The sequence below is a fragment of the Tympanuchus pallidicinctus genome, unplaced genomic scaffold (genome assembly GCF_026119805.1).
Source record: "Tympanuchus pallidicinctus isolate F22 unplaced genomic scaffold, pur_lepc_1.0 scaffold1, whole genome shotgun sequence".
Taxonomy (NCBI): Eukaryota; Metazoa; Chordata; class Aves; order Galliformes; family Phasianidae; genus Tympanuchus; species Tympanuchus pallidicinctus.
Window position 1 is genome coordinate 3,158,509 of NW_026294618.1, and position 26,053 is coordinate 3,184,561.

Sequence of the window (26,053 nt, forward strand, 5' to 3'; positions counted from 1 at the left end):
CTTCAAATCAGAGACTGAGATTTCTAGAGTTGTAGATGGAACCCGGTGCCTGGCGTTCAGCTGTAAGCAAAGTTCTTTAAGATTTGGATGCATCTTTCATTACCCAGCAGTCATGCACTCTGTCACTAGAAGATCCAACTTCTAGAGGCTTCCCGCCCCCTGACTTCACTTCTAGAGGATCACAAAGCAGCTGCACTTTGCCTGGCAGTGAGTCCCAGTGAACAGGTTGTGCTGTGCTAGAGTCACAAAGCAGCCAACAAGACCCATGTCTCCATGCTCACTGCATCACTGCACACTGGGGCACAGACAAAGCCAAGACATGCTTCTTCCATTGAGCCACATGGACAACTTCGAGGAGGGGTCGGAGTTACTTTGGGGTTGGTTTTTCTTTTTTTCTTTTTGCTTGTTTGGCTTTTTTTCACCTAACCTTGGTCGAACCCTCTCAAAGAAAGGCACCTGAATAAAGAAAGCTTGCTTTCCAAAGGACCTTCAACACATCTGCCTCCCACTGGAGTTTAGAGAAAGGCAATATTATCTCCTAGGGGCCCCCAAACTGTGAAAGTAAAAGCATACAAATTCAACACCTACAAAAAAAAAATAAAATAAAGAGGAATAAAGAGAATAACCATGGACAATGAGAAAATTACACAAGTTCACTTTCCATGTCAGCATGCATTTTCCTTTAAGAATTTCCATTTCCCTTTAAGCCATTCTATTATTCACACATAGCATTTCTAATCATTCTTTCAAGTGTTCCTATGTAACTTATCAGGGTTTAACGAATGCCAGAATAAGCACTAGAGGGAAAATCCACATAACTGGACAGTAACCCAAAGGTTTTAACTAGACCTCTGCATTTTTCTTTTTTAATATAATCTTTATTCAAGCATTTTCTGCTTTGATCAGAAAGATGACTTTTTTATTGGTATTATTATTGACTTTTCCCACCCACCCTCTTCCATAATCCAGCATCCCATAACTTGTGAGCCCTTCAGGGTTGCAATGAAGAGTTATTAGCTACAAAGGGCTTCTTTGGGAAACACTGTCTGCAAGTAAAATCAGTCAAAGTAAACAAGTTAGCTTGTATACTGCCTTCTACTAATCAGGCCCCATAGTCTTCGCCCTTTCAAGAAAGAGAAGTTGAAAAAAACCTCTGCAAACACCCCAAATTGTTCCATCCATCCAATTGTGTCAGAGAACAAGAGTGGCTTGTTGAGTCTCTCATTGCGTGGGGGCCGTTGTTTGCTATAAATAATAATTCCTAATCTATGCACAGAAGTTGTCAATCACAAAATTAAGTTTTGAGATGCTTGGTCACTGGAGGTTAGAGTGGCTGAAAGAGGGGAGAAGACACGATATGCCAGCCAGCAGCTCAGGGACTGGATCTAGTTGGAGGGCAAACTGTTCTGAATGGTTGGTTTGGAAGACGTGGCTGTGAGAATAGAGTCAGTCTTTAAATGCTGTGATGCTGTGTTCTGAATATTCTTCTTCCCAAAGCAACCACTCTCTTCAGCAAGACATCAGGAACACAATAAACCCAGACCCTGATTTTCAGGCTGGTTTGTGGGACTGGTCTGCTGCTTCCACGATAACGTGCTGGGCAGCACTGCACCTACACAAAGGGGCAGCCCATGAGCCCTGACCAGTTTGGGATTCTTTCCTGCATGCTCTACAGGCATACAGAGTCAGATGTGTACGCAGAGTTCCTCCTTCTGAGGTACAAGGAACGACTTCAGTACTGTCTGGTCATTGACTTCCATTGAGCTTCGCTCTTATTCTGGACACATTCCCACTCCTGACAGGTCCTGCTGTTGCTATATTGCTTAACTCTCCAGCAATGATAAAAAGGCAGCTATGCCCAACTCCTAATGGACAGAGACTGGAGATGTTACAGCCTGGCCCTGCTCTAACATGAGGTATGTGTTTATTGTGGCCACTCCTCAGAGTTGGAAGCAGACAGAAAGTTAAAGTCATTGGTCACAAATCGCAGCAGATCAGTATGAGAGGAGCCAGAACAGCCAAGGATTCTCTCCAGCTTTGGGTATCTTATTTTTACTGAGTAATTTTTACAACTGAATACCCAGTGGAACTGAACCATCTACTTCTTTTATATTCATTTATTTTTGACACAACCATGAATCAGACTAATGCTACAATCTCCTATGAACCTCATCAGGGGAAGAAAAAGTGTGCTAGCAGTATGGATCTTATAGGGACAAAACTTAATTTTCAATCCAGGACCTGTTGCATCCTAGTGAGCATAGGAAGAAAACAATGAGGCAGACTCACTCTAGTCTTGCAAAGTGTTTATTAATTTCAGAGAAAGCACCAGAGGAACAGAATTTATTAGTGAGCAGGAGCACATTTCAGGAACAGAGCTGGACTGAAAATAATCAGCTTCCTTTAATTAACTCCATACTGTTTTATTGCCTAACTGATGGTTTTAAACTTTGGCCAATCAGTTTGTCCAACCCAAAAGCTGAACGCTCTGTCAATCTCTCAAGTAAGACCTATGCCAAAGTTTTGATTCAACTTGCCTTATCCAGGCAACCAGAAAACAGAGACTCTTGAAGCCAAGATTAGTTTGCAGCTAACCAGAACTGTAAAAAAGAGCAGCAAATACAACTTCAAAACAAGCAAACAAACAACAAAATCCTAAGTGGTGCCAATATCAAACTCCATGATCACCCCTTATAGAGTAAGGGTGTAATGATTTATGCTGAGTTAATACCTATGTTCCTGGTATGATCTTAGACTGAATATTTAATGTAATTACCTAAGATGCAAATGATTATTTTTCAAAGTTTCTGAAATATAGTGTCAGTGAATTGAGTGTTTTCTTAAGGCAGTGATCTATTTCTACAGAAACATATTAGGAACTTCACGTGCTCTTTTCAACTAATTATTTTAATTAATAGTTACATTAATAGTCACATCACATGCCCTGATTACCCCAAGGTACTCACTGTATCAATGACAAGTGCTTTGAACTTGGTACAATGATGACATCTATACCAAAGATGTGTTTTAGAAATGATTATTTTGCATATTTTGGCCCAAGTAATTATCTTGTGAAAAGTTGGTTTTGGTTGTAGAAAGCTTTCGGTTCAAGCTTCATCAACATTTGCAGTTTTAGTAATTAAGAGGCCCTACTGAGTCCTGCCTTGGATGTATTTCTGCATCAGCTGAGATGGATGGCTTCTGCATTCAGTGGTTTTGTCTCTGCATGTCATCCACACAACCAAGTGGGCTGCTGAGGGAGGTGGTGGAATCACTGGAGGTGTTCAAGAAACATTTGGATGAGGTACTAAAGGATGTGGTTTAGTGGGGAAATGTTGGTGGCAGTTGGACAGGATGGTCTTGGAGGTTTTTCCAGCCTTGGTGATTCTATGATTCTAAATAGTACCTGAATGTCATCTCACGCATGCCAACCATTAGTGCTTGTCCCAGAGCATCTCTGAACCCTGACAACGAGCATTCTCCAGCACCATGCTCAGGCATAGCTGGATCAAGACAAGAGGTAAAATGCTATGAGGACATAAACAAGAGGTAAAAACGCTATGGGGACATGAACAAGAGGTAAAATGCTATGGGGACACAAGCAAGGTCATGGGCAAATGTTTTCATTTAAGAGATTTGTATAGAGCCGCTCTGTTATTCAGATGGCTTTAAGAAACCATCAGTGCTGCAAGATCCTGCTTTCTTCTCCCCTCGTCCTTATTCATCCCACATGTTCCAGTTTCTCCAGGAGTTAAGGCACAGCTCTTGCATACAAACATGTGGTGCTACAAAGCACTGAGCCATCTTCAGACCAATCCCATTTTGGACTGCACAGTGTTACTGTGATCACATAATGCAAGACTGTACCACAACCTAGCAGCACAAACAGGGGAGCAAGGCAAGCTAAGGTCAAGCAGGCAAACATCTAAGTGTGTCTGCCTGCTTTAGTAATGCCATATGGACACTGTTCCTGGTGTGTAATTTTCTCCAGCGTTTCATAGGAGACCAAAACGAGTTTGGAATCAGATCATAGCAGATGATACATTGACACATCTGTCATCCCCAACACTGGAATGTCAAGAGCCATGACAAAGCGATGAGAGGAGGAAAAGGAGTAACCTTATTTCACAGGATAATCAAATGTTGATGGGTTTTTTTTTTTTCTGTCACAGAAGATTTTAGCAGAGTTCAGCAATGAAGTCACACCTGCTGCACCATTCTGTAGCACCAGTCCACATTTCCCTGTCACTCTCACTCTCGTTACATCACTGCTCACATGCAGATAGTTGAACCTGCTGGCTACCATGATAAAGTCTGCCCACAATAAAACCCGTAGCATGGCATGTTTCGAATTAGGAAAACACTTTCACTGCCCTTTACAAATAAACCCGAGATCATTCTGTTCAGAATTCAATCTGGAAAACTATGCCCATATTGAAAAGGAAGCTGTGTAAGCACGTTAGCAGGGAGCTGTGCCCAACCTAGGGATTTCTGCCCTTCTGTGGCTACGTGACACAGCTTCTGGTTCAGGGCTGGCTCACGACCTCTCAGACTGGGCCAGAGTCAGCAGAAGACTTTGGAAGAGGTTATGGCAACATGGCCAAGCTGCAGTGATGCCCAGGAGAGAAAATGTCATTCGGTTGTGCTTTCGTATCACTGTCTTCTAGGCACAAAGCAAGTCTCCCTGCTTTACTCCTGGTTCCTTCACAGCACTGAGAAATTAAAGATGTTTCATCTGAAACATCCATGAAGGAAATCCTGTGTCTCAGATGAACCTGACTTCCTCAATTTCCTGTTTGCTGAACAGCTGTCTGCATTGGATAGGTCACAAGGACATTTTTTGGACATATTTGTCTACCTCAGTTGGAAGCCAGGATCCCTGAGTTAGAACATAAGGGTCTATAATCTTTAAAAAAAAAAATAAAAATCACAGTGCAAACAGAGAGAATGAAAAGAAAACAAACCAATAAAGAATCTATCCTGTCATAACATTTGAGGTTCTGGTATTTGCTGGCCTTGGAGTAGGTTCAAAATAAATGAAGTAAATGTGTATTTCATTAAATGCTAATATTTGGAAGATAAGAGGGAAAAAATGATGAAATGCTTCCAAGCACTGTTGTGAGGACAGTGACTGTGTGTGTGTGTTTATACGCACAACCACGCAGTCGTGATTCTCTTTGATTCAGGATACCACTATCTAGAAGAGTTACAGGGGAATGGAATAAAGGGATTTGCTTTCCCAGGCTATTGCTCTTCATGTGAGCAGCAAGGGACTTTGCACTTCTTACTCTCCAACTCTTCTCAGAATTATGCTTGAATCCTTCCACGAGGATCGATTTTTCTGCAACCAAGACTGAATTCTGCACGCCATCAGTGAGAAATGTAGAGGCAATGAATAAAAAACACCTTAGTGCTCTACAGAGGAAACTGGTGTATGCTTTGCGGACCAGGCTTATGCATGAAAACCTAACCTGTGCGTCCTCAGTTGATGCCTACTTGTTGATGGCTAAAATTCAAGGTCTCTCCTCTGTTCCATAAGAGATGTCTGTGTAATCTTGGCTCCTAACCCATCTCGTACAGGTAGGGCGTAACACGTGTTTTCCAGGGACACAGTGCCATGGGCAGCAACAAGTGTTATGAAGTGCCCAGAATTCCTTCATTGATTAGCAGATGCAATGCAAGGAAACTACAGCGTGGGATTTTAAAGCTCAGGTATTTTGGAGAAGGTTGAAAAGAGCAAAGCATTGATGTCTGTGCTTCAAAAAACGCAACAGAGACTGAAATGTTATTTTCACAGATAGCCCTGAACAGATTTTTTTCACAAGCACCGCTAACGGAATGCATTTCACTGACCTCAGAGTTGTTTCCCCGCTGACCTTCAAGCCTTTACTGCAACCCCATAGGTTTGAGAGATTAAAGATTTGCTTTCTAACATACACTAAAAAGAGCTTCATTTTGTGTTTTTTTTTCTTTTGCAGCTGAACTATTTCTGATCAGACTTACAGTCAAAATCTGACCCCAGGCATAAATCTAGCATGGAAAGAGAAAGGCATCAAGTGTAGCAAATAAAAGAATGCAGTATTTATATATATATATATAAAAATAGAACAAAAAATCAGAATAAAATACAAAAGTAGAAGCAACCAAAAAACGGGGATGAGACTGGAACATGTTACAAAACTGTCAAACTGGTTTGCAAGAAATGGAGTGGTATGCTTGGATAAAAGCCAGCGATTCAGTGAGCCACTGTAACCTCCCTAAAGGTAGGCAGAGCCTGCCAAGGAACTGATTGCATGCCAGGATCAGGGCTTCAGGTGATGCTCTGAGGCAGGAAGGAGAGAGTTTGGTGGATAGTTGGGAAGGCTGTGGAGTAAGAGGTTTGGCATTAATTTACTTTCATATCCTGATTTATGGACAACGTGGAAAAATGTAGCAGAAAGGATGAAATAAATTGCCAGTTTTGGATTGGAGACGGGAGGAGTTTGGGGGTTCTATCAGACATTTGTGGAGGCAGAAAACTGTGGTGAGGCTGGGGGTTTTGGATGGGTCAGATGGAAGGAAAAAGAAGAACAGGAAAGGAGTTCAGGATGGCAGTCCTTGTTTACCATAACAGACTTCATGCCAGCAGGTATTAACTTCCTTGTGTCAGATCCTGGGCTTCATCAGGGCTGCCCCACTTCTGCCCCTACATCTCCCTCTTGCATTTGTGCAGCACGCAGTGGTTAGCGGTTAGTGATGGGACAAGGGGGAATGGTTTTAAACTGAGACAGGGGAGGTTTAGTTGGATAGCAGGAGGAAGTTTTTCACACAGAGGGTGGTGAGGCACTGGAACAGGTTGCCCAAGGAGGCTGTGGATGCCCCATCCCTGCAGGCATTCAAGGCCAGGCTGGATGTGGCTCTGGGCAGCCTGGGCTGCTGGTTGGTGACCTGCACACAGCAGGGGGTTGAACTGGATGAGCACTGTGGGCCTTTGCAACCCAGGCCATTCTACTATTCTATGACTCTATGATTCTAGGGCATGATTCTATGAAAACATCTGCACCAAAACATCCCACTCAAGTGAGGTCTGCAGGTTATGTACAGCATCCCGTCCTCTGCAGAAGTAAGGAGTAGACTTGGCACCCAACCAGTTACTCAATCCTGAAAACCCTGCTAAGGTAAAATTCTCCTCTAACCTCAGAGGGAATTTTTTCCTGAGTAAAGCATACAAAAGATCAAGAAATTAACAGATCAGACACACCAAAAGATACAGGCAATTGGAAACTGGAATTGCTTCCAATGAAAATTTGGCCACACTTCCTGCTAACAGACCGAAGATTTCCAAGACTGTACCCACCAAAGTGTCTCCTTTTTTTTTTTTACTGAGGATCACAAATCAAATAATTCCTCACTGTCCAAAATATTTTCGGTCTGGTAGCATCTCATGCTTGAGAGGAAAATATCATAATCCCAATTTTATAACTCCAGACAAGAGCAGGGGTCAACCAGATTTATGTAAATATAGTTGAGCGAAACTTGAAATACAACTGCATTGTGCTGTTCACACTGAGAAGAGCTGAGTGAAAACTCACTTGGGAAGTTGCATTCTGCATTACTGTTGAATTAAAAAACAAAAAAAAACAAGAAGAGTGGGGGGAAAGCACAACTGAAACTGGATTTTGACTAAACTCAGTCACAGGCTCATTGCCCTGGGGGGAAAACAAAACAAAACAATACAAAAAAAAAACAGAGAAAGAAGAGGAAAACCAAAATTATTTTGGTGGAAATAATATCTGACCATCTTATATGTTCCATTTTTCTTTTGCCATTTGTTGGTAGTCAGTATCATAGAATCACAGAATCATAGAATGGTTTGGGTTGGAAGGGACCTCAAGGATCATGGAGCTCCAACCCCCCACCACAGGCAGGGCCACCAACCTCCACATTTCATAGCAGCCCAGGCTGCCCAGGGCCCCATCCAACCTGGCCCTGAACACCTCCAGGGATGGACGGGGCATCACAGCCTCTCTGGGCAGCTGTTCCAGCATCTCACCACTCTCATGGTGAAGAACTTCCCCCTGACATCCAACCTAAATCTTCCCTCCCTCAACTTCAAACCATTTCCCCTTGTCCGGCTGTTATCAACCCTTTCAAAGAGTTGATTCCCCTCCTGTTTGTAGGCTCCCTTTAGGTACTGAAAGGCTGCAATGAGGTCACCCTGCAGCCTTCTCTTCTCCATGCTGAACAAGCCCAGCTCCCTCAGCCTGTCTTCATAGTCTGCTACTGCAGAGAGGAGTTAGGGTTACAGAAACCAGTTTCATGCAAAGAGGGTCCTGCACCTGATTACAGAGCTGTGCCTGGATGGCCATGTGTCACCAGTGTGCAGATTTCCCTTCTTTAGTTTGTGTTGGGACAAAAAAATGGAGTTGCTTTCAGAGAATATTCTTGGCATACAGAAGGGATCCAACTTACCCCCTTTCTTGGACAGAGGTATCTTGATAGGATTTCTCTTCCCAGACTCTAAAGACCTGTAAGTTTGAGAACTTATCCATATCTGCTTCTGACTGAAGTTGAAAGTGAGTTAAAAATTAAAGAGTGTGAAAAGGTGCATGCACACACATACAGTGTGTGCAAAATCTCATGCTTAATGGAAGACAATATAAAAAGAGAAAAAAAAGGATGCATTGGCATCAATGTATTTGCCATGCTATCAGATGTGCTCTTCTCCAAAACTTGAGCTGGTGATCCACTGGGTGCCAATCTAGAAAATGTCTGTGGTGTTCTTTTAAAAATATCATCCCTGTGGCCTGCCCAATGCCTTCTAAAATTGATAAGAAAGCTGTTTTGCTATCCACAGGCCTTGGTTAGGCACAGGAAGAGGGGAAAAGAGGAAAAGAGAGAGATCCCTCTTGGTGTTTGTGCCTGCTTCTCTTTCATATGGAATTAATGGTGGTTTAATGGGGTATGAAAGGATGTTTTACTGGAAACAATGAGGAACAATTGTCTAGCTCACGTTTCATTTCACAGGTCATTATTGCATTAAGAAGTAAATCGACCAAGTCCGGTAAATAACAGTCTGTGTTTTGCCCAGAGCTTCAAACCAACAATTTTAGCAGTCACCAACTAATATCTTTGTCATTTTTAACCCTTGCAGGGATCTGCTGGGGGCTAAACAATTATAGTCTTCACCCACCCCTGGCAGGTAAGCATTATTCATTTTATTTCTCATCCTTTCCCCCTGCAAACCCCACGAGGCCGGGTTTTTGCATTGTTGTTTTGTTTATTAGCCAACCTAGCCAACTGTGTGTCTGGTGGCCTTGAAAAACAACACATATTTTAGTGAGTGCTGCAGGCGTCTTTAAACAGGCTGCTTCCTCTGCAAAATTAATTGTTGCAAAATGCATTGCTTCCCTTGTAAAGCTCTGCAAGCTAACACTCAGCAGTTTGGCTGGATTAGAGATACGCCTCTGAGATCTAAGGGAAAGAACCTAGTTGTACTTGCAGGATGCGATGCACATTTCTTTTTTAATTGCATAAACGCAGGCATGTGGTCTCCTGAAAGCTAACAGCCATCGAGCCTAGAAAGGCTGTATGGTGTAGGCAGCTGCCCCCAGCTCTGTCCCTGGTATCACTGAGGGCCCCTTCCAACTCTATGACTCCATAATGTCTGAGTGCCTGAGCTTTGAGAGGAACCTCAGAGATCTGGATGCTTTCAATGCCCCTCCATTCTACTACACTATTTTCCATGGACCTAACCCCTACGCTCACATATTTCAGAGCCCTTCAAGAGCATTCTTATCCTACAAGAAAAGGCAGCTTGGCTGAGAGGAACCAAGCACTTGGGTTCAGAGAGAATCTCTCTGCACTAATTACATCCCTAAGTAGTCACTCTGAATGTTCATCAGCAGTATTTAGAAAATTCTAATTACCAGATCTTACCACAACAACACCTTGGTCTTTATACAAATAAATCACTGTCAGATTGCAAAGGTTCATGCAGACCACTGAACATCATAGAATCACAGAATGGTTGGGTTGGAAGGGACCTCAAGGATCATGAAGCTGCAACCCCCCCACCACAGGCAGGGCCACCAACCTCCACATTTCATAGCAGCCCAGGCTGCCCAGGGCCCCATCCAACCTGGCCTTGAACACCTCCAGGGATGGACGGGGCATCACAGCCTCTCGGGGCAGCTGTTCCAGCACCTCTCCACTCTCATAGCAAAGAACTTCCCCTGACATCCAATCTGAGCCTTCACTCCTTGAGCTTTAAATCATGAGTAATTCCTGAATATAGACCTTCTGGAGTCATCTGATGCATCCTCCCTCCAGAGGAAGATACGAGCTCTCCTTGGATCATCTAAAGATGTTTGTATAACCTTCACTGACAGAGATTCCACAACTCATTCAGGGAAGTTACACCAGATTTTTGCTTTTTTAGGACATTTCCTCCCAGCATCTGAAATGATCTTTGCTGAAATTTCAGCCCATTACTTCTGATACCATAGATTAAGGGAGCAATTTATTCCTCTCGCCTCTGCAGCACTCTCCCATATATTTGAAGGCAGTTCTTAAATGTCTCATTCATCTCTTCTTCTCTCAATTGAACCACTCAACTCTTTCAACCATTCCTTATGGCTTCTGTTTTCCAGATGCCTAATGATTCTTGTCAACCTTAACTGACAGGCTCCTAAATTAATCTGTGGGTGATGTGTGCATCAGTTACTTGGCTTTCATGGGCTACCAATGGTTTATAAATCACTTCTTAGGAACAAACACCCTGAAACACTAGCCTCATCATGTCAGTGATAAAAATGCTTATGCACAGTTTGTATGCAACATTTCTGTACAGAAGGGTAGGGAGGTTGATATCAAATCTATAACTAGATTCCTAAATGAAGGTGATGTGGTATTTCAGGGGTACTGTGCTATTCTTTAGTGTGCAGGAAAATAAATGGGCTCTCCCAGAATTCAGAATCTCTAATAATGGTGTCATTTCTCTAAATTGCTTTGAAAATGGCAAACCTCATGTTTTATCCTCAGAGATTAATGCTAAGAGGAGAAGCAGAGGAATTCTTGATTGCAATGGTAGTCATAGACTATTAGCTACCACCTCCTCAAAACGGACTGATATGCCAAGTGCCAAGGTTAGCTCTTGTAGCTAAAGGCCTATTTTACATTCACTTTTTTTCTGAATTTAAACATTTCTAATGCATGCAGACACACATACAGACACACATTTGACATTTTACGTAGCTGAACACTGGTGAATGTCAGTTTCAAAGTACATGAAGAATTCAGGAAACAAGTAGTTAAGTTCCTACAAAATGTTGAACTCTGTTTACTGCTATCAGTGTGCAAGATGGACAAATTCACCCAATGTACTTTGGATTCTTCATGAGAAAAGCCATTTGCCATTCTCTAATAAAACAAGAACATAATGTTTGATAGGTTTATGCATTTTTGCAGGCATACATAGTTGTACATATATATATATATATACATTCTATACTGATCTCACTATTGAACACGCAGGCAATGAATGGTGTCATTCACCTCATCCTAACTTCAGAGCTAATGAAGTGACATCTCTGAAAAGAGAAACTTATTAGAGCTTATTTGAACTTATTAAAGACTTATTAGAGCCTGAGACACAGATGAGCTTAAGTGAAAGGAATTCATAGTATTTCAAAATGGAAATGTTGTTGGTCTCATAGGTCCCTGTCCTGGCCTAGTTTGCTCTTTCCAGACCTCCAGCCCTGGTTTGTTCTTCCATAATGTACCAAAAATTAATTATGATGCATCTCCAACACTATGCAGCTGTGAAGTTGGATGTGGAGACAGAGGAGTATTTTGTCTTGCCAGAGCTTCCAATCAGGATATTGTGTCACAGTGGCATCCAGTTGCACTCTGAAACTTCATTCCAAACCAGTGGCCTCTTTACCCAAAGATACTCTTCACTCCACAACACTGCCCCCACTTAGAAGAGCTGATCCTTTATTTCAGTAGGCTCACCACCTCGTGCCTTATGAGCCACCACATAGTTTATAAAGATAGAAAAGTAACCTATCCCCATCTTGCTTACTTGAAAGCTTGTTCTCCAAAGGCCACTGAAAATAACTCCCAACTTTGTTCTCAGGTTCTTTCTCAAATGAGACCCGCTGAATTCTTCACCAGAGATGTATTTTCAGGAAATTTAAGTAGAAATTGTCATAGAATCATAGAAGCATAGAATGGTTGAGTTGGAAGGGAACCCAAGGATCATGAAGCTCCAACCCCACCGCCACATGCAAGGCCAGCAAACTCCACATTTCATAGCAGCCCAGGCTGCCCAGGGCCCCATCCAACCTGGCCCTGAACACCTCCAGGGATGGACAGGGATGGAAAAAACTAATTGTTTCAGGCTGATGTCACAGCTGTTTCATTCCTTGTAAATTTACCAAACCTGCATTCTCTTCTCAAATGTCTTTAAGTGCTACAAATGACTGCGCATAGCAGGTATCGCTAACCACGCACCTTGGAATGTGAAATATTCATTCATGACAACAGTTTCAGACAGCTTTAACCCTGAATTACATCAGCAGTCTGCATGGCAAAATGATAATTCTCCTATTTGTGAATATTATTCAGTAGTAAAAATTACCAGAAGACTAAAATCCTTACTTAAATTTGCTTAGGACTGTGTACATCTATACTTAAACATTTTACCTTATTTCTGATGAAATCTTTGCACAGATTCCCACTAAAGCTGACTCCGTTTTTTTTTTTTTCCAATGCAAAATTTGTTCAACATTTAAATAATAAAAAATAGTTGGAGATTCTGTTGTTGTTGTTGCTTAAAACCAAAGTCAGAATTTAAGTATTCAGTAAAGCATGCTCCGAAAGAGCTTTTTAATAAAAAAAAAAAGAATATAAAACATATTTCCTGCTGATTCTTGTTAATGAAAGCCTCTTCAACCTGCCTAAGCAGGGTGGGTGCTATGAGATTGAGAGTCTGGCTGTCAGTTTTGGAAGGATATGCATGAATTCAGTGACTGACCTTGGGCAAGTCACAAATTCTGCCCTGTGCACGGGAAAATAGCTTCAAAATATATGTCTATCACAGAGGGTATTATAACAGGAATTTCACTGATTCCTCCACTGTATCTGGAGAAGTTAAAAGTTTTGCTATGTTTTATTTGTATAAAGTAGAAAATAAGTGCAATTATCTGCAGGAAATGCAAGGAGCACGTGCTAATAACAGAAAGAAGTTGCATGATAGGTAAATCCTGCAGTCTTGAACTTGCTAATCCTTTAGTACTCAACAGAATTACTCTGATGAGTAAAACTCTGCTGGAACAGGGCCTCTATCATACAGAGCCACAAAATACAATATGCAAAGAAACTGCTCTCTAGCAAATCCAAGGATCTTTATGCATCTTTTCAAGAAACAAGCATGGAAGTCGTTTGGGAAGCCGAATTATAGTTAAAAGTTTCATAAGACATAAAAAGAGGCTATTCTTCTTTTTAAATGTGAAGCCCTGCTAAAGGAGAACAAGAACTGTATGGATTCATTTTTGGGTTTGTGCATGAATATCAACACTAAAAAAAAAAAAAAACCACTAAAAAAAAAACATCCTGAGGAGTCCAGCACCTTCTGGGATGCTTATCTGCATTTGTGTTGGATTATCTAGAACTGCAGAATCATAGAATAGAATCATAGAATTGTTTGAGTTGGAAGGGACCCATCTGGTCCAACCCCCGGTAACGAACAGGGGCAATACTCTCAGTCTAACATCTAACTATGAATATCTGCTGAGATTAAAGATGGTAAATTGCATTCTTTGGGTTTTGCTTGGATGTAAAACTGTTCTACAAGTCTAGATACTGCAGACCATTTCCCTTCTGCATTCACCTCCTCATACTCCCATATGATACCTTTATTGGTAATTCCTTGAGCAAGGCGTTTCCTTGACTCTTTGCCCTCACCAGGAGCTCAGTCATCCTATACTGATATGAAGAGAGGCCTTGGTAGGGATGTATCAACCCACCAACTTCTGCCAATCTCCCTTAGCTCACCAGCACTTGAGGCTGTGATCATGGGCCCAGATGAACCCGGTACCAGTCTCTGCTCCTCAGCAGAGGAACAAGAGGGACACAATGAATTTCAATGCTCCTGGGAAATGTTGGGCTATTATGTCACAAAGAACTCGCAGAGTCTCATACCAGAGTCCATATCAATGGTGCAGACAGCCAGCAAATGGCTAGAAATTTAACTACAGAACAATGGTACTGCCAACTTTCCTTCCTGTCGCAGGGGTTTTCACCTGGACGCAGAAACCAGTGGAAGAGATGAACTGTTCATTTATCCTTCCCTGCTCTACTAGACTCGTGTTTATAGCTCATTCTGCTGTACAGCTTGTGTTCTGGTATTTCCTGGTACCATCTAGTGCTCCAGGACTGGCCCCAAGCTCTTTTGTAAGAAGTTTGGTATAAAGATGAGTTCTAGGAGAAAAACATTTTGTCATCCAAGAAGGGCAGCTCAAAGAGATTTAAATAATTACAAATTCATGTTAAACTCATTAAAATGTTTTGGGTAATTTGAAAAACGATACTGTGAAAGTTCCTTACAAATGATTTCAAGGGTTTTTGTTGGGAAACATTTTGTTCTAAACTTTTACAGCATGATATTCAAAAGAAAGAAAAGAGCTAAAAGAAAGTAGCTTTTGCTAAAAAATAATTAGTCTTTGTTTTATTCAAATGCACTTCTGTTGTTGACACTTCTTTTTCCCCTAGAAGAAATAACAACAAAAACTTGGAGTTGATCCCTCTTTTGTTTTTTGGTTGGTTTTTTTCTGAATTTTTGGGACTTATCAAGAAAACTAAAACTTCAACTTTATGTGAACAACTCTGTTTCTATGAAGAGCCACAATAAACCGGCCTGCTCTATGACCCCAAAACACTAACAGAGCAAGCTAAAGATGAGACACCTGGTAAGACAAAAGTGGGTACACAATTAAATATACATTACAGAGCTCCCTGCTGCTCATCTGCTGTGGGCAGGATTTGGGAAGTAAGGTGGACCTTATTCAACCTATTGTATACACACACACACATATATAAATGATATATTATATATATTCTGTATCAGTGTTATCTTCAGCTGAAGACATCATATGGATTCAGCAACACTGAGAGGATGCAATTCAAAGGATGTGGAAAGCCAGAGCTGTTGAGACAAATACGTGTGTCTCTGAACTGTGGAAATAGAAAGAACATAATATAGCAACTTGAGAAGACTAGCTTCTCTTTTTACCTTCAGCAAGGCTAGCAGGTAACTGTTGAATGGTAACAGCTTATCTGATCAAGCTGCTGGAGGTAGTCAGAATTCACAGAATCATGGAATTGTTACGATTGAAAAGACCTTAAAGATCCCCAAGTTCAACCCCAGCCCCAACACTCCAATGCTCATTGACCACATCCCTCAGTGCCACATCCCCATGGTTCTTCAACATCTCCAAATACGGTGACTCCATCACCTCCCTGGGCAGCCTGTGCCAGAATATAACCACTCCTTCTGAGAAGAAACTCTTGTTAATATCCAACCTCAGCCTCCCCTGGCACATCTTAAGACCATGACCTCTCATCCTATCTCTGTTATCTGAGAGCAGAAGCTGATCTCCCCCACAGGGAAGGGGAAGGGGAAAGGGAACGGGAAGGGACCATGAATTCACCTCAGCATCAAGCTGTGCCTTTCAAATGTCAGCCTCAAGATAAAAGAAACCTCAGATCAGAATGAGAAATACAGAGGAATTAAACACAAAAGAGGGAAAAATATCCCCATTCGTATTTGGGCAACAAGAAGAAAACACAGCAATTTTGTTATAGCCTTGGAGGCAGGGAGCATTTACCATATGCTGTCGTCTCCATTACACAAGAAGATAAACCCTGTGGAGTTCAGGTTGCACTGTCAGTGCAGTTGAGATGCTGGGGATTCCTGGCATTTGTATGACTGTGTGTCAGGGTATGCTAAAAACTGTGCAAAGCTAAATAAAGCATAGGTACCATATGCAAAAGTGCGTGTGCTTTAATATGCAGATGCTAAGTGGTAATGCTGCTAGGATATTAATGCTTGCTTGTGAATAGTAATCAGGGAGAAAAGGTAAAGAAAAATTGGTGTGTTTGTATCTAGACAACATATTAATCAGCCCCCTAAGCAGCCAGTCAGAGTGGGATCCTTGGAGGAAAAGTCTTTCCTGGGTACACATTAGACATTTTGTTTAAAGATTAAAGTTCTTCTCGTGTTTAATCAGTTTTAGAGTAGGATGGGAGAAGGGATTAATTACAGTCCCTTCCATCAGGCTCCCATACCGCCGGAGTCACAAATGATGCGCCTGCTCAGCAAAATGGCCGCCGTCAGCAGCAGGCGCAGGAAATACTAATTGTAATTAAAGAGCTTATTTGGAATCACAAAGCAGAGTTTTAATCAGGATGAGAACGGAGCCTTGCTGTGTGAACTTTCAGAAAGTGGTTACAGAGCAGAATGGGCCCTTTTAAACAAGAGAGAGTCTTAAAACTTCTGGGCTGGGTTATCAGCTTGATTGTCTCCTCAGTGGGGCACGGATGGAAATCCTTGCTGTGCCAACTATTGCTATTATTTTGCACTCCAATGGCAGTTACACCACATTCAGAAGACTTTGCAAAGGGCAGGTTAAGTTCTTTCATTTAATTTAAATTGAACTTTACAGAGGATAAACATGACCAGGTGCCACGATTCTGCAAGAAGGCAGAGAAGCACAGATGAGTACAGACCTGTGCAATGAGATCTTCCAAACTCGCCCAATGTCATTCACTATTTCCATCCCAAAAAATGCATCATGCAGTCTGGGACCACAAGCACACAGACCTCAGTTGTGTCAATGAAGCCTGGGACACACACACATTTCACAGGTCAAATGCACACATGACTTTGCAGCTACTCCAGACAGCACAGGCACTTACCAGATTGCAAGTAGAACCTTGTCCATTCAAATTCTGACTTTGGGAAAACAGAAACAGGTGGTTCTAGGTCCAGGAGATTTCCATCCAAATCCTTGACAAGGGCCTTTCTTGAGCCTTCACAGCTCTTTTCAGGGAATGTGGTGTCTTCAGAGCTGGCAGGCAGAAGAGGTGGGTTATTATGAGGCAGAGAGTAAGAACTGATGTCTGCAATTTATTTCTACTGGCAACAAACAGTCCTGCACCTCTCTCTCTACATACATAATGCTTTGGTATTTATTAGGTGAACTTGTATTCCCTGGAAAAGAAATAAAATGAAAAATAATGTACCTCAGAAAATCGTGGTTTTATTAACATTGTACCATCAGTACATTCTCAGAAGGAAATTGTAAGTTTAGATTTAAAAAACAAACAAACAAACAACAAAAACCAAAAAAACAGAAGCCACATAAATTTCTTTGTATATCATTAAAGATAGAGGAAGAATGGGTTTTTTGGAGAGGAACTCACCTTACCTGAGATATATATCGAAGTTAGACTGAATCATTTCCTAGACAAGGGTCTCTAATGAATACCCAGTAAGTTGAATGTACATATTTAGATTATATGCCTAATTTTTAGCACCCTAAAGTTTAGTGAGCTGAACCACAGGCTGAGGATCTAAAATGCTTCTAAATGTGTTTTGAGTACTGTTTAACACAGTCCAAAGGAGCTAGACAATTGGCCATATTGCACCTCTTAGAAAAACTGTAATGATATGCAAGAGGTTGTACCCAGCAAAGTCCATGGAAATATCTTCAGATTGTCATATGGATATTTTTTAAGTCTTGGAGAACAAAGAGAATTTCTTGAGTTGGAAAAACACACACTTATTGACATTGTGAGTGCAGCCAACAGGTACACATAATGATCCATAGAAAGAAAAAAGCAATCACATGGGCCAGCCCCTCCGATCCACACGACTTGAAAGAAGTGGAGAACAAAGATAGCTCTTCTGATCCTGACAGCTAGTTCAATTCTTCAGCATCTCTCAGAAGGTCCAGCATTTCAGCTGGCTGGGTCTACGGGAGGGACAAGCAGAGTACTCCATGCTTTTGCCATATCCCCTGATGTTTCTATTTCCTCCCTTGCTCTGAGGCAATGCTCACCTTCCCCTTGACAGGAGATATCCATCAAGATATCCCTTCAGGATGCTGAAGCTGAACAATGCAGCCACAGCCTGGATCAAGCTCAGCAGCTTGCGAAGGTAGATCAAATAAATGCATGCAGATAATGCATGAGGAGCACTGAGAGATGTAATCTCCCTCAGAGGTTTACCATGCCACTAAGAAAACATTCTGTAATCCACATGCATTCATCATGTTAGAAAATCACCAGCTCTTGCAGTGGACTGCGAATTCAGCAGCTCACTAGTAGCATAATATTGTGGGATGGATACAAGAGTGAAACATAATGGGAGCTGACAGGCTGGACAGGTCTCAGAAATCTACACGCAAACTAACGCCCAAAGCACAAAGCAAAAATATAGAATAGAATAAAAATTCTGGCAGAAGGCTGGAGGGGCTCTAAACATAGCAGTGTGGGACACCTCCAATTATTTTTGACTGGCAAGTGGAGTCCGTGCTGGATTATTTTTGCTACTTCAAGGCTTTCCTGACATAGCCTCTATATTGTGTTCACCGGTTGTAATAAATAATTTGGCATGTGGTTTCCATTGGACATGGTATGTTTGAATTGCTGCAACCATCAGTGACTTAAGGTTACAGACGAAGCTCTCTCCCTCTCTGCTCCGTGTTTCTCCACACACAGCTGATATTCTCCCTGGGCAGGAGCAGTTCTGGCAATCATTTGACATCTCACAGCCTGCCTGGTACTGATCAACATTTCTGATGCGATCTCGCAGGCAAAAATCAAGCTCCGCTTCCCCAGCCAAAAGGACAGCCCCTATCTCAGGGTTTTTTGCTGAAGGTCCTGACATTTGCTGAAGCCTGAGGCTGAGAATTCAGAGATGTTCAGGACAGAGCTTTAAGAAACAGGATTTATGAAACTTGTTTTGCTATACAAATGTCAGTAACAGAAGAAATCCAAGAGGACCGGTCTGGAGATGCACCTTGATACAATCTGAACCTCAGATCTTCAAATATTGCCCTAAACTGTTGTTTTGTTGTTTTTTTCTTTGTTTTTTTTTCAGGGGGATTTGAGTTTTTGCCAGACAGGAACAGCAAAGGAGCAGAGACGCACAAAGGATGGGATTGCTCTGCACCTAAAATTCCAGTCTAAATTAACTGCTTAAATTCTTATCAAGATAACACAAAAAAGACAGTTGATACAGAGGTGAGGGTAGCCTTAGAACTGTAGGTGATTATATTTTTTATTTTTTTAATTATTTTTTGCAGAAACAAGAGAAGACGCTTGGAAATGAGGCATATTACCTTGCTGCATGAAAGTAGAACTTATCCTTTTCATTGACACGTAACATCCTCGATCTCTCTGATGTGATAAGAGGCATGATGCCTGAATGGTCAGTATCTGACATGATGCAGACATCCCTGTCTTCGCCGTGGCAGCTCTTTGTAAAACCAGTAAATGTGACGTCTGCCAGGGATTAAAAAAAAAGACCAAGCAAGGAAAAGTAGTCAGAAAATGCAAGAACTATGGAGAAAAGAGCTTTGCTCTATGAATTGTTCTATGTGAAATTATAGTGAAAATCACTTTTTAAATCAGACTACTTGCATTATCATAGACCTTCAGTTGGCTTTAGAATATCCCATAGCTGCAGTTATATCTGAGGTTAACATAAACCAAGTCATGCTCATGGGAAATGAAACCAAATATTAAGTGAAAAAGAAACATGGGGAAGAATGATTAATTGATTGTATTGGAATCAGAAGCAGCTTGAAGACAATCAATGGATGGTTTCTCCACTTACCAAATGTTAACATAAAATGATTGGCATCTGGTGACATATGCTTGGCTCTGGAACTGAACTGCTGTGTAGCTACAAAATCCATTTTGTGCCACAGATTTTTTCAGAGACCCTGGGAAGTCTATTTGCCATTCTCTCCCTCCCATGCTCTTCAGTAAAAAGAGCATAATGCACTGTCTTGCAAAAGTAGGCAGCAATGAGGAATAAAGACATGAAAAATTGTGAGGTATTTAGATCCCATCGTGGCATCCAGTCAGCCAGGTTTTATTACACAAATATTGTTCTGGAAGCAAGAAATTTAACTAGAGCCAAAAACAAGTGATAGTTAACTGATATATCCTACTTTTGCACACTTTAAAAATTATAATTCCTCATGACAATAAAAGCCAAGCCATGTTTCTGTGCCATGATGTTCTATTACAAGTTCTAGACAAGATGCGCTACTCCTCAAACTTGACACCTCTATTTAGTTAGAGATGCCTTCAGATCATAGACATGCATCAGGTGGAAACAAATAGCATAGAAGGAGAAGTATGTTTGAAGTAAAACACATAAATTAGCATAATTGCATATAGCTGATACAGGAAGTGAAAATTACCAAGTGATGTGTTTTACTGTATCAACCTGAAAACACATTCAGAAGGGTTTCCCTACCATGACCATTTGTAGGTGTGGAAGGCCAAAGTTTCAGCCCTGGAAAACCATAATTAGTCAATACAGGAACAGGATATTCTCACCAATAGAAGTGGAAGACCAACCTTTCAGCTTCATGAGTCCTAGCACTTTTGGACAGTGGACAATTCTGTGCCATGGGCTATCTGCCCTCTGGCTGGTCACAGTGGTAAATTTAGGCCATAACATCCCAGCGCGGCCTCTTTGAAGGCAGTATGGTGGTCGATCCCTGGAAGTTAGGTCAGCTGCTTGAGGTTTGATCCTGTCTCTGACGCAGTCAAAAGTTGAGCTTGTTGCAACAATGGTAGAGTTTCTAAGTTCAAGGAGTCTTTTCCCCGTGTAGCACTGCTTGGCATACAGACAGTGTATTACTGGCATGAGACCCACAGTGTTGTCCACCAGCACCACACTGTCTATAATGACGCTGCTTCCAAGGTGGAACATCAAACCATAGTCATAATTCTTGTAAGACAGAAAGCCTGTTATTCTAGTGCAGGTCTGAAATCCATCTCCCCTGTACAGATGAATACCGTGAAGATTTGAATGGGCCACATTTTCACTGCAATAATCAACATCCAGCAAACACTCTTGGCCTCTAATATGAAATCCAATCCTCTCAGATCCTGCCACAACATTGCCATAGAGGGAGACACCAATGACAAGATTCACCTTGATGCCAGCAACCCAGTTTAATAAACCCTCTGGCTGTCTGCTTAGAATAACGAGGTTCCTGATGAGAGAATGGTTTTTCCCTTCCAAATCGATGCCAGGTCCGACCGTGTTGAACACTATATTATCATGCAAGCAGATCCCATTGCTCTTGACTGCTTTAATGCCAACTCCACAGCTACCATGAATGGTGGATGACATCACTGAGGACCGTTGAGTTACATTCCTGAATTCAATAGCAGAAAGTTGAGGAGGCCCAAAGTTCAAAAATTCAGTATTTAAGAGTTGAAGTACACCTGTAATGAGATAACTGCAATGAAACAGAAGCTTCCAGAACTACCTGAGACCTGGTTGACATCCATTCAAACATCACTCAGGCATATAACAGTAGGCAACCATTGCCATTGTATTGCCAATAAAGGGTATTTGTTAAAAAACATTTGAACACTTACAGTAAAAAACAACCAATGACAGAACCAGAACAATCTAAATATATTCCAAGATTATTATGAAATATGTGTGCTCATGTTTCATACATATCTCACAGTCACAGTTTGCTTAGAATTGCAAAGCATATGCAAATGGATATATCCTGTGCTATGCAGTTCTTTCTTGGCTAGAACTGGCCTGGTCAATGAGAGTAGGTGAATCTCTACTACCTTCAAACTCTCTCCCACTGGAATCCGTAAAATGTCCCACCAGTATCTTCCCAGTGCAAGGCACATCAGACTTGATCTGTATATTCCGTGTTAGGAGTCCAACTTCTGCAGACAAAGGGATGCTTCTCCCATCTTCTATGTCATGGGGATGCCCTGGGGAGTTTCAGGAGACAAAATGTGCTAAGTGTCTATCATACCTATATACCAGTGCTTCAGGGGACATCCAGCCTAGCAGATTGTGCACAGCATCTCTGTAGAATCTGCACTGACATTCAGGTGGGTTTTTCCTCCAGCACAATCTACACACATCAACACTAAAACTGAAAGGCCACCTGCCCATCAAATATTCACCATGCATATATATTTTACCAACATACTTTGCTTTTAGAAAAAGGTGCTAAATCTTTTCCCTGCGGTACAGAGATGCCAAAATCAATGAACAGATTCACACTGATTTGCTTAAGCTCTACACGCAAGAGATGTTCTTCAGTACAGAAATACTGTGTGAATTGCTATTAGAACTAGACCAACGACAGCATTAAATAGCAATTACCTACACAGATCTGGTTGCAAGTATCTCCTAAAAAAAAAAAAGTGCTGTTTGATGAGAATTCTGAGAGAGTCAATGTAGGTATCTAGCCTGGAATTCATCTCTGGTGACTCTTGGCATCTCCAGACTTGACTCAGTTATCCAGCCTGGTTTTATGCAGTGGAGAGAAACAGGCAATTCTCAAGTGCAATTCATTATCTATTTTATACATCTGCTGTAAGTGAGCAGTATGTATTTATCTGCTTTGAGGCACTGCTCATGTAGATATTTTTGTTTAGGTGAATCCCAGTAATTATGTAGCTCTTTATTTTTCCATCAGTTTCCTTTTTGACTCTTTGCAGATATGCTTTCTAGAATGAGCTATTCAGTACAGTTTGGACCATCAATTTTACAGTATCAAAGCAGCTGAAAAAGGCAGACAAAGATACGTCAGTAAAGTAGAATTGATCTTGCTGAGACCTGAAACAGAAGGTCTATGCTTCAGAAGGAAACTTTGAAATAGAAAAAATATGTTTCCTACCAATATGCCTGTGGATAAGGCGTTCGTGGAGTGTTATACTATGACCACTGACTTCTTTAAGTGTAACTAGTTCAGCTTGGTGGGCTTCATAGGAGGAAGAGCTGATCACAAGATCTCCCTCAGGCCTCCAGTCCACTTCATCCTCCACCATAATCCTGTAATGCCAAGATATGAAACCAATATAATTGCGAGTTATGCTCAAAGATTTCCTAAAAAAATTGGCAAGAATCTGCAGGGTATGCACTGAAAAAAATCCTTCTGCATCCAAAACCTGATGTCTTGAAATAGTGGGATTAATCCTGAACTGCCTGATTCCTGCCACTGATAACCAAGGTATCCAGTTTCAACGTACAGTTGTAGGGTGCAACTATGCTTCTTATCAAGGATGTGTCAGATCGTTGTTGCTTAAGACCTAATCAGTACAGTCAGTAACAAGTGAAAGGCAATCCAGCTCTCTCTGCACCCTCTGTGTTGGACACATAGAGAAGCATTTCACTGCTAAGCAAGAATACCTACTGCTATTTGAGATGTCCCAAGATATCTAACAAACAGGATTACAGTCATGACAATGTATTTTTTGAAAGCATAAATCCTTCTCTGACTCATGTGTCAACTCATACTGGAAAATATATGCAACATCTTCACTTACTCAAGAAAAAGCCACTTCCATCAGCTTTCCTAGCACTGACTTGCCCACTTCCTGTACCTAACCACATTGACTTTTACCTGGTTATTAGTAGGTTCTTAAAAAAAAAAAAATTGGCCAAGATTTTTCTAGATCAATTCCTCTCCTCTCCTCTCCTCTCCTCTCCTCTCCTCTCCTCTCCTCTCCTCTCCTCTCCTCTCCTGTTCTTTTGATAATGGAAACAACTACTGTGCCATATTTAAGGTAGGTGAATGAACTCCAAATACTTGTATCTTAGCACCTCCCGATATTTCATATAAAACATTTGGGCAGCAAGCCAGAACTAGGTTGGATCCATTTCATCCAATCTACTGACCTTCCATTAAGATAGGGAAGAAGAAGAACTTCCAGAGGGTGATTCTGATGCACCATCGCTTGCATCAGCATCTGAAAGCATCTGTCTCTCCACCAACTATACAACAATTTTAAATGATCAATTTATATTAGATATTCAAGTCTGTGAGAGCTAGCAACAAACATTCTGTTTTTGAGGTTTGTGTGCCTCCGCTGTCAATCTCCACAATGAGTCTACAAATAATTCCTTCCTAAATGCTGATATTTCACCATTACCTAGATGGGATCTCTTCCAATGAGTTTTTATTAGGCCTAACTGTTAGGTATTTTCTTTTTCCTACATGGTTGAAGTTAAGTGTTTGGAAGACTTACTGAAAAACTTGATGAAAATTTCATGTAAGAAAGTCAGGAATAAGAACTCCAGAGAGACAGGTGCTTGGCCATGCTACATAGCTAACAGTGAGTGGTCAAGGCACTTACAGGGGAGATCCTTACACAAGCACATTCCCTGGCTTGGGTGAAAAGCTTGAACTTCAGGTAGCAGACATATTCATCTAACAAGCAGCTGTGGTAGCTCCACTTAATCTGCCTTAAGATGTGGTTTCATCAAAGCCTTCTTACTGAAATAGGCCCATGTAGTTATGTCTGCTGCACCAGCTATAATAAGTTATGGAGGTGCAGCAATGGGAGAGAGAAGGTAGAAATCAAAACTATATCAGAAAAGTGAAAAATACATATCCTGAAAGGGTCACATCTAAAATACCTTACTCCTTGGGTTGCACAAGCAACCTTATATTCTCTGGTCTAATTCACTGCCTATACAAAAAAGATTTCTCAGATAGGAGAAATTATGATTCACATAAATGATGCTTACTTGCAGAAAATACTTACTGAAGTACTGATTTCTGAGTTTTGTTTAATTCAAAGGTGAAATACATATGTAAGTCTCAAGTCAAAATGAACATCCTAATCACCAAGGTATCAGCCATTGAGGATTTCATCCAAAAAGAAAGGAAAAACAGAGGGAGAGAAGGAGGAAGGGAAAGATAGAGAGAAGGATAGAATTAAAGAGAAAAGAAAGAACGGAAGGACAGAGGGAAGAAAAAATCTTAGCTTTGTTCCTCTTTAGAACTGAACTGTTCTTCTACCTAGACATAGTTTAAACAGTGTCTATCACAAAGGAAAAGAGAAATATTAGTATAAGCCACAGAAACGGGAATTTTCATTTCGTTTGGAGCCATATTTGGGCAAAAGATCACCTTTCATTGCCAGGAGCAACACTAGCTCCAAGATGTGTCCAAGACTTCTCAGGATAAGAGCTATAAATTTGCACCTTCCCATAAACCCCTGGAAAAAAAATAGAAAGCAAAAGTTAGGGAAATATTGAGTAACTAAATATATTGAAATCTTTCTCTATATTAAAGCATTTTCCTATGTTTTACAAGAAGTGTATGAACAGCACATAACTTGAAATAGAGAGTAAAGCAGAAATAAATAACTTTTAAAACGACTGTTGTACGTAAAGCCAAGAAAGGGTTTGCTGGCCTCCATTTTAGTGGGTGGGTTAATGTCCCACTTGGACAACTTTTTCATGACATACTATGTCACAGGATCATAGAATCATTAAGGTTGGAAGAGACCAGACTGTCAACCCGTGACCACCATGCTCACTAAGTCACTACAGCCCATGTTACGACAGTCCTGAAGAAGACAGTGGCAAGTATTGGGAATGCAACTCAGGTTATTCCACAAAGAAATACCTCCTATGACCTTCCATTTGTAGTGGTTTACGATGATAGGATGGACAGTTACAAAGTCTTATTTGATTTATGATAACATGTAAAACTGCAGCAATATATGCCTGCTTTTCTCACCCCTAAGATGATGCCCTAAAATATGATAGAAAGTCATGTTGTTAGCCACAGCTAAACTTCACCTCCTAAGGTTTTTAGAGTTTAAAAAACCCTTCAGAATTAATTTCCTATGTAAATTAAGTTTCTGTCTTGCCTTCTGAACATTCTGCTTACTCATCTGCTAGGTTTTTAGTTTCCTGATCTGTGTGTAACAGTTTCTTAGTGTCTTACATGCAGACTGTGGGGTTTGATGGATTATCCATTTTTCT

General features: G+C 41.2%; 1 protein-coding gene across 6 annotated transcripts in view; it reads right to left on the reverse strand.

Moving 5' to 3' along the window:
* Window positions 1–26,053, reverse strand: part of PKHD1 (PKHD1 ciliary IPT domain containing fibrocystin/polyductin) — a 244,911-nt gene that overhangs the window by 57,715 nt on the left and 161,143 nt on the right. For all 6 annotated transcript variants that reach the window (XR_008208610.1, XM_052690766.1, XM_052690757.1 and 3 more), the window contains 6 exons: window positions 25,191–25,278; window positions 22,953–23,107; window positions 21,883–22,035; window positions 20,641–21,519; window positions 19,389–19,551; window positions 16,960–17,111 (listed from right to left, as the gene is read on the reverse strand). Coding sequence is in view for 5 of the 6 variants with exons in the window: in XM_052690766.1 (XP_052546726.1) it covers window positions 16,960–17,111; window positions 19,389–19,551; window positions 20,641–21,519; window positions 21,883–22,035; window positions 22,953–23,107; window positions 25,191–25,278 (1,590 nt within the window). In the remaining variant the exon portion in view is untranslated. The remainder of the gene's footprint in view (window positions 1–16,959; window positions 17,112–19,388; window positions 19,552–20,640; window positions 21,520–21,882; window positions 22,036–22,952; window positions 23,108–25,190; window positions 25,279–26,053) is intronic.